We start from the raw sequence: 14,594 nt of genomic DNA on the forward strand, positions 1-14,594 counted from the left end.
CTCTAATAACTTTTTTCTTCAGTAAAAAAATTATATAGTATGTCATGTTGTCTAAGTACTGTACTTATATCATTTTTGTGTACATTAGGAAATATCCACCCATCAGTGCTTTACTGTAAAAGCTACAACGTTTATTAATATTTCTAGACTTCAAAGTAAAATGTGCTTTCTCACTTGGATTATGGACTTTTCATGTAATTCTCATGGTGTACAGATTAAATTTAACTTTATTCTTTTGTTCCATTTTATTGATTTAAGATGATAGAATAGATTAATATTTTCAATGCTAATAAATTCATATTGGTTTCATTTTTAATGTCCCATTTACGGATGTTATGAGAGAATGAGAAATCAGCAGTTCTGGTCTTAAACAAAATGTCTTGCCCTTTTCCAGTTTTTAAGTTTGCAGCTTGGTTCTATGTATTTAAAGGTGTCTCTAAGCTTTTAATAAAACTGAACAGATTCTAGGAAAAGTCAGGTTAACCAGAGGGAGAGAGCCTTTTCATATGTGGTCAGCATTGTATTGCTGGAAATATAATAGACTTGGGTATATATATATACAGAAGAGAAAAGCCAAAAAATGTTAGCTATTTTTCCTAGTATTTGAAAGCAAAGGGATTAAAATTCTGTGCCATGTGTAACTTTTATATGATTGCATTGTGTGTGTTGTACATTATTAATACAATTTTATGATAAACAGGGAAATCAGAACTACTTTTTTGAGACTTCAAAAATAGTATCTGGGAATAGTGAGTTTCTCAGGTACCTTTTTAAAAATTCAGCCTACATTCAGTTCTCTCATTTATATAAATAAATTATGTCCTTTATGCAAAAAGGCAGAATGTCTTAGAGGTCAAGAATGGAAGATTAGGAGAAGGAAAGGATTCTTATGGTTTCTTTCCTTTGAAAACTCTGGAAATTTGACCTGCCTCTGATCTAAGCAACCTCCATTTTTCTAAGCCGTGAGCTAAAGATGCTGCAGTTTGCTCAGGTGTAAAAATTGCAGCAAGTACAAACATGATGGTCTTTTTATTATTATTATTATTATTGTTGTTGTTGTTGTTGTTGTTATATGAGAGGATTATTTTAGTAATCCAAGTTTGAACTCAAGTGGGAAACACACTGTGAATGTTAAGCATCTTTGGATAGAACTAAGGAAAAAATATAGAAACTAACACAGTTTTAAGGACTACTACTCCACGATGCCAGGAATTGGTGCTGAGAACTTCTTGTTTATCTGACTTAAAGTCAACTACTCTGTCATTTGGATGTTACTAGCCTCATTGTAAATAAGACAAATAAGGCTCAGGAAATCAAGTAATTTGCTCAAACCCAACTCAGTAAGGTCAGAATTTGAATCCAGATCCATCTCCCAAGATCAGGATTTCTCTTTTGTGTCATCCAAGTACAAGTAAATTAGTCTCCATAGTGAGTATGTCCTTAACTATTGTTCCTATTAAAATCTAATGCACTGGAAAGAAAATACAACTGGCAAAAACACTAGGCCATTTTTACAAATATATTTTGCATATATGATCATGATAATTTATGAATTCTAGTTGGTATGGTCAATCAAGCAAATTTTTGTAATTCTTTTTGGGGAAGGGATATACTGGAGATCAAACCCAGGGCCTCTTTCATGCTTGGCAAGCACTGAGCTACACCCCCAGACCAGTCAAGCAAATTTTTTATCAGTTTTTGCTTAAAATGAAGAACTTCAAACTATTGTAGGTGTGTTTAAAAACTCAGAAAATTATACTAGCAGGTCCCCTTCTCTAATAGAATTCATTGTACTGAAAATTGGTTTAGCTACAGTTTTGGCATCTGTCTACCCATGTAATTTGTTTTTTTCATAAGAATTAGACTTGCAAGCAACTCAAATTACATTGTAAATTGTCCTAAGACTTTATTTTTCAAATAAAAATTTTTAATTAATAAAAGCACAGAAACTAATTTGGGAGTATATAGAGCTCCAATTTTGTTCTTGTGGGGATTTAGTGCTAGTTAACATGGAAGAAGAAAGTTCAATCAAATTAATTCAAACTTCCAGACTGTCTGTGAGCCCAATATAGTTAAATGTAACATTTTGATGATGGGGGAAACATGAAGTCATGCAAAATTTTCCTGAATGCTAAAGGCGTTGCATAAATCTACTTTGGGATCCTATCTCTGTCCCCACATTTATCAAAAATATCGAAGGCTATAGTATATGAGCCCAAGAAAGTGGGTGCAAATGCCATTGAGTTTAACGGTATAGGCCTTGACTGGCAGGTACGTTGTCCCTGTCAGTGTCAGTAGTTGATGTTCCTTTCCATTCACGAACATATTGAAAAAAGGATCCGGTGCTGTATTATTGGGTCTAAATTTTTTTAAGTGGAGATTGCTAAGAGATGACACATTGATCTGTTCAATATATTCTCCTAGAAAACAAGTTTCAACCCTCTCCCTTAGAAATTGCAGTTTCTCAAGAAAAAAATTGTGTGGGAAAATGGTAGCATTTACAGTACAAAACCAGTGAAATATGCCCAGTAAGATTAAACTTAATAAAAATGTGCCTGATTTATCTTAGGGAATATTAATCTCCATTAAAAATAGGTAATGTTCAACTGGGCTTGTTAACAAAAGCAGTAATTGATTTTAAGATGCTTTGTACTGAAACTAATTCTTATTTCTTACTGTTGCTAGAGAGGAAAGTTTATTTTACCCCTAAATATGTCTCTGGATATTTTTGGGTATCCCTTTTCCCAAAATTTCCCAAAATTCTAGTTGTGTGTTAGCAAGCTTGCGAGGTGAAAAGAGTATTTCACAGATATTTTCTCCTGAGGTGTCGAATTACCATAAAAACTCTAGTAACAGATTATACTTAGTGGCAAAGCCTCCTATTATTATGGGTAATATTAAAATATTGAAAGTATTAAGATATTTATCAAAACTATCTCATTTGTTTATTCTGAGATATTGGGGGATTCTTGAATTAGAAAAATTAGGCTGCCTTTTTATGGACTTACTTAAACACTTTTTGTCATTGGGGTTATATCTTAATTTTGATTAGAGAAAGAATATGAAAAGTAGGAAGGTCATTTAGGTTAAACATATACTTTTTTTCCTAGGATACATAAAAGATCAGTTGTTCATACAGAAAAAAATGGATCTAAGGTGGTCAGAAATATATATATGAAATTATTTTTAAGAAATGTCTTTCATCTGCTATGTACCTAACAGTCATATCTGAATGAGGATAGTTATTGAAGCAAAATTTTTACTCTTTTTAAACAGCCTCTTTTTACTAAAGTCAGATCTCAAAGTTCAGAATTAGAAGGAAACTTAACTTGTGTGTTATTGTATGCAGAACTTGATAGGTTAATCGACAGTGATTAAAACACTAAAAGATAAATTTGCATAAGAACTGCCTAGATTTTCTTCCTTAGTTCCTCACTAACTCATAAATGTTCATATTTTTAAAATTATACACCCAGCTTTTTTTATCACAGAGTTTGACTTGGGTTGAGATTTGCTTTTTCCATTAATTTAGACTTTTTTTTTCCTTTTAAGTTTTAAATACTTAGCTAAACGTTTTTTTAAAATGTATTGTTTAATTAAAAATATCATTATATGAAAAATCAGATAAACTAACTGGGTATTCCTGAATATAATACCATATTTTCATTTTACAATTATGATGGTTAGGTAAATTAGTCAAGTGATGCTAATATTTTGGTAAGTTGATGTAAGTTGTACTGAAGATAATTTCTGTAATTAGCATAAGCCTTTCATGATGGCTAACATGATGGTACATGTTAGCATGTAGCGAGGTGTTTAATGATACTGAGCATATTAGAACTTAAAGAAAATTGTTATTACTCGACCCATCTTGACAAAGGAGCCAGTGGAAGCCCAGACATATGAAATCTTGGTAATGACTTCTGTGTTGAAGGACATTTTTAAAAATGAATATGCTTTTTCTTGTTTCTTTTTTTTTCCTTTCCTTTCAGTGCTGGGAGTCAAACCCAGGGCCTCCAGCATGCGAGGCAAGCACTTTACCACTAAGCTTCTTCCCTAGCCCTCCACATTTCTTTATTCCAAATTAGGTGATGGTGTTCCCAAAATGTTTGAGAATTTATGCTAGTTTCCATAGGTTGTAGTCCTTATAAGAAATCAGAATATTTCATTCAAAATAATTTCCATAATCTTAAACTGCTGAGTATGGGAGATTAATGTAAATCAACCTTGTTCAGTGTAGTAACTGTTAGCCTCACGTGGCTATTTAAGTAATGAAATAAGATAGAAAATTCAGTTCTACACTAGGACTGTCCACATTTCACATTTTCAGCGGTCACGTGACTGTCTCCCGAATTGCACAGAACAGGCATAGAAGATGTACACTATCACAGAAACCATTATTGGATGGTGTATTCCTCTTATGTTCTGTGCAAGGGTCCCTTAATTTGGTTATACAGTTATTCAGATGCACTGAAGAAAATTCCCACCTCCTCATCATTTGATTCATTTAAAAATATCATTCATCACACAGACCATAGGTCTGTTTATCTTTTTTTTTTTTTTTTTTTTAGCTAAAGCTTGTACTTCTTTGCATCTTTTCTTAATAATTATCAGAAAGTCATTATGCTTTCTTGCCTCACAGGGGTGTTTAGTATTAATTATAGGAAGGATGCATTGAAATCAGGAGCACAGTGCACAATTCCAGCCTCTAGAAGTCCAAATATGGCAGAATTTGGGGTCATCTATATGTCTAAACTGAATCATCCAAGCAGGAAAATTTGACTCTAGTTGGTTGGATGAGCTAAAACATTCCAAGCATAATTGTGTAATCACTGTAAAGAGTTATTGTGAATTTCCCTGAAGTATACTATCCCTTTTAAAAAGTTGCTGTGGGTGTTTGAGATGAGAGCATTCAAGTATAGATGTGGGTTTGTTCTTTTCAAACCAGACCTAATAGTGATGAAAGGGAGATTATGTGTTAAATTTTCAGTTATGTTCTTTTAAGTTAGGAGTGTCTGTCTACTCACCAGACACTCAAAATTTCTCTTACCACCATTCTTCAAGGGGAAAATGTAAAAGTTGGGGAAAATAGGCAGTCTTATTATAGCTGCCATGAGCCTGGATTTCTGAAGTGGAAGCTATGATTCTCAAGCAAATTTCTACCTACCAACTTCAATAGAACATCTTAAAGTACTTAATTGTACCTTTTTCTATTCTCTTGAAAATAGTTTGACTCCTGGTAGATTTTAATCATCTGAAAGCACATATACTCCTTTCTCTTAATTTTAAGATTGTTTGTTGTGATACAAACTCATCCTTGAGATTTAAATGTATGATTAGATCATTAACTAGGAAAAAAAAAAAAAACCTGGCATCTTCGTGCAGGTGATCAGATGACATAAGCAGTCTGGTTTTAATTTGTGGCCAGTGCTGATTGTAACTCGGAGAGACTTGCTCTTTTTGTGGAATTGGCTGACTAGCTCCCTACATCTGGAGTTAATAAACTCTTTGAGACCACATCAGTTGAGCTTTGCCGCAAGAACTCTTTGATCTGAAAAATCAAGACTGGCACGACTGCTGCTTTGTAGCATTGCATCTGTGTTTTTGCAAGCTCTGGTTGAGATACCAAAAGTAAAGTTAAGATGAGCCTGTTTGAGAACCATGTTATTTCAAAACATTTTTATTACGATAAAAATTTGAATTTGTGTTAGTAAATAAATGATATAGTGGAGGGTTTTATATGCCATTAGTATTTATAAGATCTATCCTTTGAAAGTTCTTTTTTTTTCCCAAGTCTGTTTACAAAGACTTCATTAAAAATAAACCTCACCTCTAATATGAGGCCTGTTTTTTCCCTGCAAGGATAGGCAAGTGTCTTCTCTGATCTGTTTGGTTATCTTGTTCCCTTGCCTTCTGTGATAGCCATCAGTTATCATCTAATCAGCATATTTTCTACATAGCCATTTGTAAATCAATAAAGTCAAGTATATTCCTTTACTTTCTTTTGTAATCGAAAGCATTTTTAAAAACTTAAGTGTAAATATGTCATGGATGAAATACAGTGAATTGAATGAGATTAAGGATAAAGAAATATAAATTGGAAAATTATGTAGAAATTTAAACTGACAAATTATGTAGGTCTTTTTGCATGAAATGACACATCAAAACTGGAGGTTTTTGTGATTATCAAGTGTGAGGCTCACATGTTAAGTTTCAGTCCATATCCTCAGTAGAATTAGAGACTTTTATCTTTCTTACTTTCGTATCAAGGATGGTGTGCATCGTAAATATGTATTTGTTATACAAAGTTCATATTCTGATGCTGTTTTCTAAATCTGATTTCTCATCTGTGTTTTGTAGCTAAGTCTGTGGATTTACTCTACTCTTTGTTGTTTGTGATGTCAGCTTGGTTTGGGGAAATCTTATACACAAATGGGGCAGTGCATACCTAGTTGTGACTAAGATTAGAAACTGAAACTTGATTGAACGAAAATAACCCAAAATTACTTTCCTGAAGACTTTACCTGTATGTCAGCCTGCATAATACATTTCAAACACTTTTGTATATCCCCAATTACTTAATTCTAACACAGTCTTCTATGAGCTAGGTTTATGTATGTGTAATGTGTATAATGAGCAAGCTACTTTCTGCAATATTCCCCTATTTAGGGTTCTCCTGGATAATTCTAGAAATACATCTTGTCCCAAACTTCTCAAGTACTACAGAGGTGTGTGTGTGTGTGTTTACTTCTGTGATGTGAAAGGTAAAGTGTGTGTGTGTGTGTGTGTGTGTGTGTGTGTGTGTGTGTTTACTTCTGTGATGTGAAAGGTAAAGTGTGTGTGTGTGTGTGTGTGTGTGTGTTTACTTCTGTGATGTGAAAGGTAGGGTGTGTGTGTGTGTGTTTACTTCTGTGATGTGAAAGGTAGGAAACCAACCTGAAAATCAATCCATTAAAAAGTTATATCAGGACAAGCAAGAATGAAAAAGGTCATATCAGAAAAAAATAGGACAAACAGTATCTCAGGAGTGAACAGAGGCAGAATTTAGCACAACTGCTTCTGATAGAATGATAGGAAGATGATAATTTGGCTAATTCTTCTCAACTCCTTGCTTTGTAAAAGGCACTATGAATTACCTCACCTGATTTTCCCAGCAGCCCCCAGATGTACAGTTATGGTTAGCACTGTTTTGCAAGTGAGGAAATTGAGTCTTAGGAACAAAGGGTAGTTTGCTAGAGGTCTTTATAGTTAGCGCCTCAAAGAAAAACTAAATTCTTAAATACATAATTGAGAGTATCTGCACATTAAAAATAGCTCCCATCTTAATCTCAGTTTACTGTCATAACGTGTGAGTGTGTGGTGCTCAAGCCCAGGGTCTGATACAAGCTAGACAGGTGTTCTGCCACTGAGCTACATCCACAGCTCCTTAACTTTTTTCTTTAGTAATGTTTACAAGTATATGCTTGCAGTAGAAATATCAAATTATGTCCTAAAATCCTTCTTTCCAATTCTAAATCCAGAGATGTAACCATCGCTTGTTCTTACGCATAATTCCAGAAATTTCCTAAGATGACACAAACAAATGTGTATAATTTTTGTATACATGCTCCCCTAATTTAAATGTTACTTTCTTCCAGTTAAGTTTGCACTGAGAGTTTTTTTTTTATTTTGCAGTGAAATTTAATGATGGATACACCCTTAACAAACTTCAGCAAAAAAATTAATTTATACACTGCTCACTATAATTTCACCTTTCCTTTCTCTTCTTTCTGACTCCTGGTTTACTTTCACAGACGTGTATAACTTTAAGTGTTGCTTTATTTCGTTACAAGAATGCTATGGTCATATTTTGATCATTAAAGTTATTGGCTTCTTATTTAGTTTCCTGGAGGAATGTTGATATTGGCTACTTGCTAACTCATAGTTTGCTTATCTGAAGCAAAGGTTTGCTAAAGGAAATTAATACTGCTCTAACAAATGAAATTTTTCTTAAAGTTACGCCAGACTTGAAAGTGTACTTGAAATTAAAGAATTAAAACCTCTTAGCAGTATTTGATTTTATTTGCTAATCTCAATAAGTTAAAAAAGTTTCTGAACAATTACATTGGCCAGTTGGCTTAGTAGTAACAAATATTGCAACATTTAATCCAATTCATTTTGTCATATTTAATACAGCTTGTAAGTGAAATGAATGAATTTTATGAGCCAGAATTTTATATCATACTACGTATCCAGAGGCCTTGGTTTGCTCCGTCAGATTTTGAATTGTAAGCCCATATACAATTTCTGTTTTGTTACTCAAGTCAACATTTATGGCTGTATTCAGACACCTGGTGTAATCATATCATCAAAATATATTGCATGGATATTTGGAGTCATTTTTTTTTCCTAGTAACCAGCTAAAAGGAAACGCATAGCTAGTAACCAAGTTTGACATTTATATGGATTTAGGCAGTATTCTTTCCATTTGTGGTAGGCCTTTCTTAGGCCCTGCACTGAGCGTAGAACTCTCAGTAATATGATAATCACTTACATCGTCATTAAGTTTCCTATTTAATTTTAAGGTATATGCACCATCCCCAAATTCCGATGATTTCAACCGCGAATCTCCTAGCTACCCATCTCCTAAGCCACCAACCAGCATGTTTGCTAGCTCTTTCTTTATGCAAGGTAAGTACTCCCAGAGGTGTCACCTAAACCACAGTCATCTGTAGATTAGTCAATATTTTACAGTGTGAGGAACAAGACTGTCCATACAAGAATTCAGATATTACTTATCTAGGGTTTTTTTGACTGAAGTAAATTAAAATTTTTCATTGTAATTTTATAGTGCTGTTTGTTGAATTGTCTAACAAATCATTGGAGTGCTTATCCAGTACTTACTGAATTTAATTTTAAAAAAATTAAGTTGAAAAAAATGAGTAAAGCTGCTTTGGATTGTTTTAGAATTTAAAAATATGAAAGCTATTAATAACTCTAGTTCTGGTTTAAATTAGATTCATATCACACCTAGAATTACCAATATAAATAAAGAGTGACTGTCAGAACAGAGTAAAACTTAGAAAAAAAGTATTGCATTTCCTCTAATTCATGTTTAGCAAATCATTTTTATTTGGTCTCCTGTGGCTTGGCACTATGGGAAGCATGTATATGGAAGCCATAAGTTATTACATAAATGGTTCCTTAACTTCACACAATGAGTGAAGTCATTTCTGACACACTTCATATGAAGGCTAACTGTAAGGTTCTTATCAGTCACTTAGTTTTACTTCCTTATTCCACAGTTTCAAAATGTCTGATATAATATGCATTGCCTATTATAAAGAACTTTTATGTATATTTATGGGTATGCCATTGAGTCAAATTCAATCCAGATTATCCCCAAATTTGGAATTTTTATTATCTTCCTTAATATGAATTTATATCTTCCGAGGATTTTTATAATGACTTACCTACTTCAATTTTGGATTACTTTTTTTCTTACATAAAGCTTGTCTTCTTTTATATAATAACTTTATAGTTTAGAGGGAGGAAAACCGAATAGAATATTAGTTTTGGAGAAGGGAAGAAAAAACATCAGGAGAGTACCCTTTGAATTTTTATAAACATCATCGAAATAAAAGAAAAAATTTAGCTAAGGAAAAGTTTTTCTTTCTCTTTTTGCCTTAGATGGGACCCACAATTCTTCTGACCTTTGGAGTTCATCAAATGGGATGAGCCAGCCTAGTTTTGGTGGAATTCTGGGGACCTCCACTTCCCACATGTCTCAATCCAGTAGTTATGGCAGCCTTCATTCACACGAGCGCTTGGTAGGCTGTCACATCACATATGTCCTGGGTGCAGCAGTATTTTGTCCTCGTTTGTGTTTCTTTTTGACTTTCAAGACAAAATTTGATTCTGCTTCCAAGCTCACTGAATTTACCATGACTTTTTTAAAAAGTTGTAATGCTCTCTTTGGACCTGTTGCAGTAGTTGTCCAGTGTGTGTGCATATCATTCAGAAATACGTACTTAATAGATAACGTCTCATCCGCCTTTTCCTAGAGTTATCCTCCACACTCGGTTTCACCGACAGACATAAACACCAGTCTTCCTCCGATGTCCAGCTTCCACCGCAGCAGCACCAGCAGCTCCCCATATGTTGCTGCCTCACATACTCCTCCCATCAATGGAGCAGATAGCATTCTAGGTGAGCCTTCTGGGTTCACAGAACGTCCTACACCGTAACTTGGGGGGTTTTGGTGAACCCTGTATCTTTCCATATATTTTTCAGTAAAATATTGAAAGCAAACTTCATTTTCATTAATAATACAGAAACCAGTGAGGAACTTGGCTTTACAGTTTATTAAGTATACCACACACAAAGTATTTCCTGGAGTACTGTGACATATGTGCAGTAACAATAAAGAACACCCTTGGAATAATGGGAAAATACCTAAAAAAAAAAAAAAAAGGTGCACTATCCTGCTGAAATTCTTGATTTTTTTTCCCTGCTTAAAATCTCCAGGAACCAGAGGGAATGCTGCTGGAAGCTCACAGACAGGTGATGCACTTGGAAAGGCTTTGGCATCTGTAAGTATTGATTTCACATTTTCTACACTGCTGAATTCAGTGATTAGACTTTGTGGATAATACATGTCATAGTTAAACTGTGTGGTTTTAACCATGTCAACTTCATTACTCAATTAGAGTGATTCTCAGTTTATACTGTTAAATTAGCTCATGACAACACCTTCCCACCCCATTCTCGAAAGAACTACCTTTCTGACTGCAATTGAAATATGTCTGTCTTTGTTTTAGTGGAACGTGTGTAAGTAGAAGGAAGAGAAATGTGGGCATTTTAAAACCTAAAGCAAAAATTGCTGAGCTTAATCATTAAGTGAGAGTATTTGTTTTTAAATACACACTTAGTGGCCCATTAAAATAAATCAAGTGGAACCAAGAAAGACAACTCAATCATTCTTCTGATCCAGAGAATGAAATGCCTTTATAAGAGCTTTTCCAGCATGAAAATATTTATATCTGTATATATTTTTAAAAGGGAAAAAGCAATCATCTTCAGCTGTTTCATTCAAAAACTAGGAAATGAAAACCTAAAAAAATAAATAATAGCCACTCCGCCATCACTGTAGTCACCTGTGCTCCTGTGCTGTGCTCACTGCCTCCACTGTCTACCTCTGTCCTCTTAGCTTTCACTTGGACAGAGGGAGCCATTTGGTAGCAGTGTCTGTCATCTTTGGTTCTGGAAGGGTTGGGAGCCCTGTGCATAGCCACCTGTTAGTTCTCTTCCCAGACAAGAATAAACTTTTGCTTCTATTTAAAAAGGGGGGAAAAATAAGAAACCTAGATTCATTGAAGAACTCATGCTAACACTGATAAAACTGATTAAAAGATTTTATATTTTCTTGTGCAGCTAGTTTATTAATGACAAAGAGATGATTGCATTTTAATGTCTGACTCTTAAAACATAATTAAAGTCTCTTCTTTTGGAATGCTAAAATTAGAAGGAAGAGCATTTATCAGTAATCTACAGGTTTTCAAATCTGATTATTCATGAGACATTCTGCTTTGCACTTTGTAAAATGTCTTCCTAGGCTTGCTTTTTTTCTTCTTTACTTTTGAGCAGTCTGCCTCTTCGAATTCCCAGAGTTGTCTTGTGTTGTCTGTGCAGTGCAGTTTAACTCTGTCAAACACTGTTGTTGCTGTTTGTGGGGAAGTATGTAAGTAGTAGGAAGCAACTGTTGAACACTTAAAGAGATAAACCTCTTTACATATTGTTTCTATAAATGAACCTTTCTCTATAGGTAAGTAGAAGCTTCTTGAGAAATAAAGCCAAGTCAAATTCATCTAGTACACAGTGGAGCCTTGCACAAAATGGAACACAGTAAATGTTTACTGAGTTCATTCTTAGAACATATGTAATAATGGTGGTGATAATAGCAAAACCCACAAAAATTATCAGCTATAATTTCAATGCTTTCTAGGTGCTTGTCACTGTATAAGCATTTACATGCCCCGTTTGATTTAATCCTCAAGAAAAACCAGTCAGGTTGGCATTATTATCCCCACATTACAGAGGAGGAACTAAGATTTAAAAGGTTAAGTAACTTGAGCTCAGAAAGATTATGTAGCTTGCCCTAGGGATCACAAAGCAAGTCAGGGTAGAGCTCATGTACATTAGACCCTGGTCTAACTAGCCTTGTGCTGCTTCACTCACCATGACTCTGTGTACAGGAAAAGCAGTGCTACAGTGATTATGTCTTACAGAGGCATGAAGGAGGATTACAGAGAACTATCCCACCTTTTTCTGAACTTACTGTCATCAAATAAAGCTATGTATTTCAAAAGAAATTTGTCATTCTATATTGTTAAATCCAAGAGATGCCCAAGTGTTTGATTGGCTACCATATCCTTCTGCTGATTGTAGAAGAGTCCAGCAACAAATATTGCACGTGTAAGAGAACAAGCAACATTCAAACTTTTACTATTAGGCCACTTTTAAATATATAATCTATATTTGAGGTTTGTCACAAGACATTTGTTTATTTTATTTGAGAAAAACTTCTATAAAGAAACCTTGGCATTTAAGATTTCTCAGTAACCCTTCAAGCTCATCTTTAGTTACCCTTCAAGTCCTTGAATGTCTTCCCATATTACTGACAGCATACTAGCCAAACTAGGATGGCATTTGAAAAAGAAAATCCAAATTCACTCTGAGTGGAAACCAGGGAAGAAAATGTTTAATCTAGTTAGTGGGTGGGCTTTGGTCGTCATGGAAACTCAACTCTGTCATCCTGTGTTGTTACTAGGCAGGAGCAGCCAGGTCATTCCATAAATCATTTCTGTCATAGCTGACGGTGATGCATTCCATCTGCTCCGTCACTACATGCCATAGTCCACACACTTCAGATCCCTTCCTTCAGTCCATCTGCTGCCCACCCCCAATCCAAACACCTCCCGAAACACATTCTTTCTTTAGCTTCCATTACAGATGCCCTTTCACATTAATATATGTTTAGTGTTTGAAACATACTAAAAAACAAAAATACTACTTTGGGGATAGGAAGGATTAGAAGAGATGAGAAGAAGGAATTTAATGAGGATTACATTTGAGAGTCTGACATGCAGATCAGAATTTCACATTAAGCATTACAGATCTTTGGGAATGGTGACCATGACTATTTTCAGAATTTTAAGTTGTTGAGAATGTGATACTTTTAATATAGCATCTAGTTTTAGGTGGAAAAACATTGTGCAACTGTCATTAGAAGTTAATGCTAGCTCACCAATTGTCTGATGTATGTCTTAGAAGGTCTTTCATGTGTGAAACATCACAGGGTACAACCTTTGTTCTTCAGTTTAGGTATTAAAGAGCACGAAGAATACTGTGTGATTAAACATGTAAGGCCAGATAATGCATTTGCAAAGGTTCCTTTATTTCAGGTTTAAGCCTGGATAATTGTGGTCTTAATCTCAGGATAGCAAGAAAGAGAATTATACATGAAAGTATTTACACAAAGTTCCCAAAGCCCGTGGATTATGCATTAGTTTAGATAATAAACTAGGGTAGATAGAAGGAAAGGAAAATCTGTGTATTCGTGCCATTTCTAATGTGTTTCCCTGAACATTTGCCAGACAATAACCCTTTAAGATTGTGCCCACGGAGAGTTATATAGAGGAGAAACATCTGGTTTATTTCAGTGCCTAATACCATATCAAAACACTTGGTCTTTAATTTAGAGGAGATCAAACAAGAGGACTGTTTAACTTTGTTGATTATATCAGACTTCTTTGTGATAATTTATGTTTTGATTTCTACCTCAGTGAGAGAGAGAGAGAGAGAGAGAGAGATTGATTTTTAATCTGGATAGTAAATGGTCAGTAGTCTCTAACAAAAGAAAAGAAAATTCAAGGAAGTTGACGTTTAAAAGTAATTCATGAAATAAGTTTCTTTGTTCCTTAGACTCAATAACATTACCATAATAAAGATTAACTGAAATGTGCACTGTAGTGTTGAAAAACTGGGCTGCCTTTCCAGGGTTGGGCCCGGGAGCTCCCCATTGTCTCTTTTTTGTCTGAGGCCCTTTTCATTAGCCTCTGGCTTTATTGGCACCCTGCTGGTTAGAATGGACCATGACTGATGGGAGGAGGAGCCTCATTTGTTGCAGTAAAATGAGGCATATTACCGTTTAAGCCTGGCAGAAGGTATTGGGAGTTATTCATCATTGGTCATTTAACGGTGGGAGGACCACAGCCTGCATGCAGAATGAGTTCTTACTTTGTGTTTATGCTTGAGACTTTAAATCACTCCCACCCCCATTTTTAAGTGACTGACTTTCTTCTCCCTTTCTTCCTCCTTCAAACACCAGTGTTGGAGTTGCTTAAGGCCAGAAAACCTAAAAAGAAATATATTCTTGATTTAGAATTTCTTAAAATAGCACAATTTCTATAGAGAAAAAAACATAATTTGCCTGTAATTTTTTTAATAGAGTAAACCTGCAGAGGTAAAGTTTAGTGAAATGATTTGTGATCTTTAATGTTGTATTGCTCCTCCTCTCCCCACATACACATTCTTTTCATGAAAGTTAAGAAATA

The 14,594-nt window shown here is 34.7% G+C and overlaps 1 protein-coding gene across 14 annotated transcripts in view; it reads left to right on the forward strand.

Annotated features, from left to right (window-relative positions):
• Tcf12 (transcription factor 12) overlaps positions 1–14,594 on the forward strand; it is a 318,977-nt gene that overhangs the window by 268,013 nt on the left and 36,370 nt on the right. For all 14 annotated transcript variants that reach the window (XM_074066035.1, XM_074066041.1, XM_074066039.1 and 11 more), the window contains 4 exons: positions 8,565–8,670; positions 9,670–9,809; positions 10,044–10,188; positions 10,507–10,571. In XM_074066035.1, the coding sequence (XP_073922136.1) occupies positions 8,565–8,670; positions 9,670–9,809; positions 10,044–10,188; positions 10,507–10,571 (456 nt within the window). The remainder of the gene's footprint in view (positions 1–8,564; positions 8,671–9,669; positions 9,810–10,043; positions 10,189–10,506; positions 10,572–14,594) is intronic.

Source organism: Castor canadensis, chromosome 2 (assembly GCF_047511655.1).
Source record: "Castor canadensis chromosome 2, mCasCan1.hap1v2, whole genome shotgun sequence".
NCBI lineage: Eukaryota > Metazoa > Chordata > Mammalia > Rodentia > Castoridae > Castor > Castor canadensis.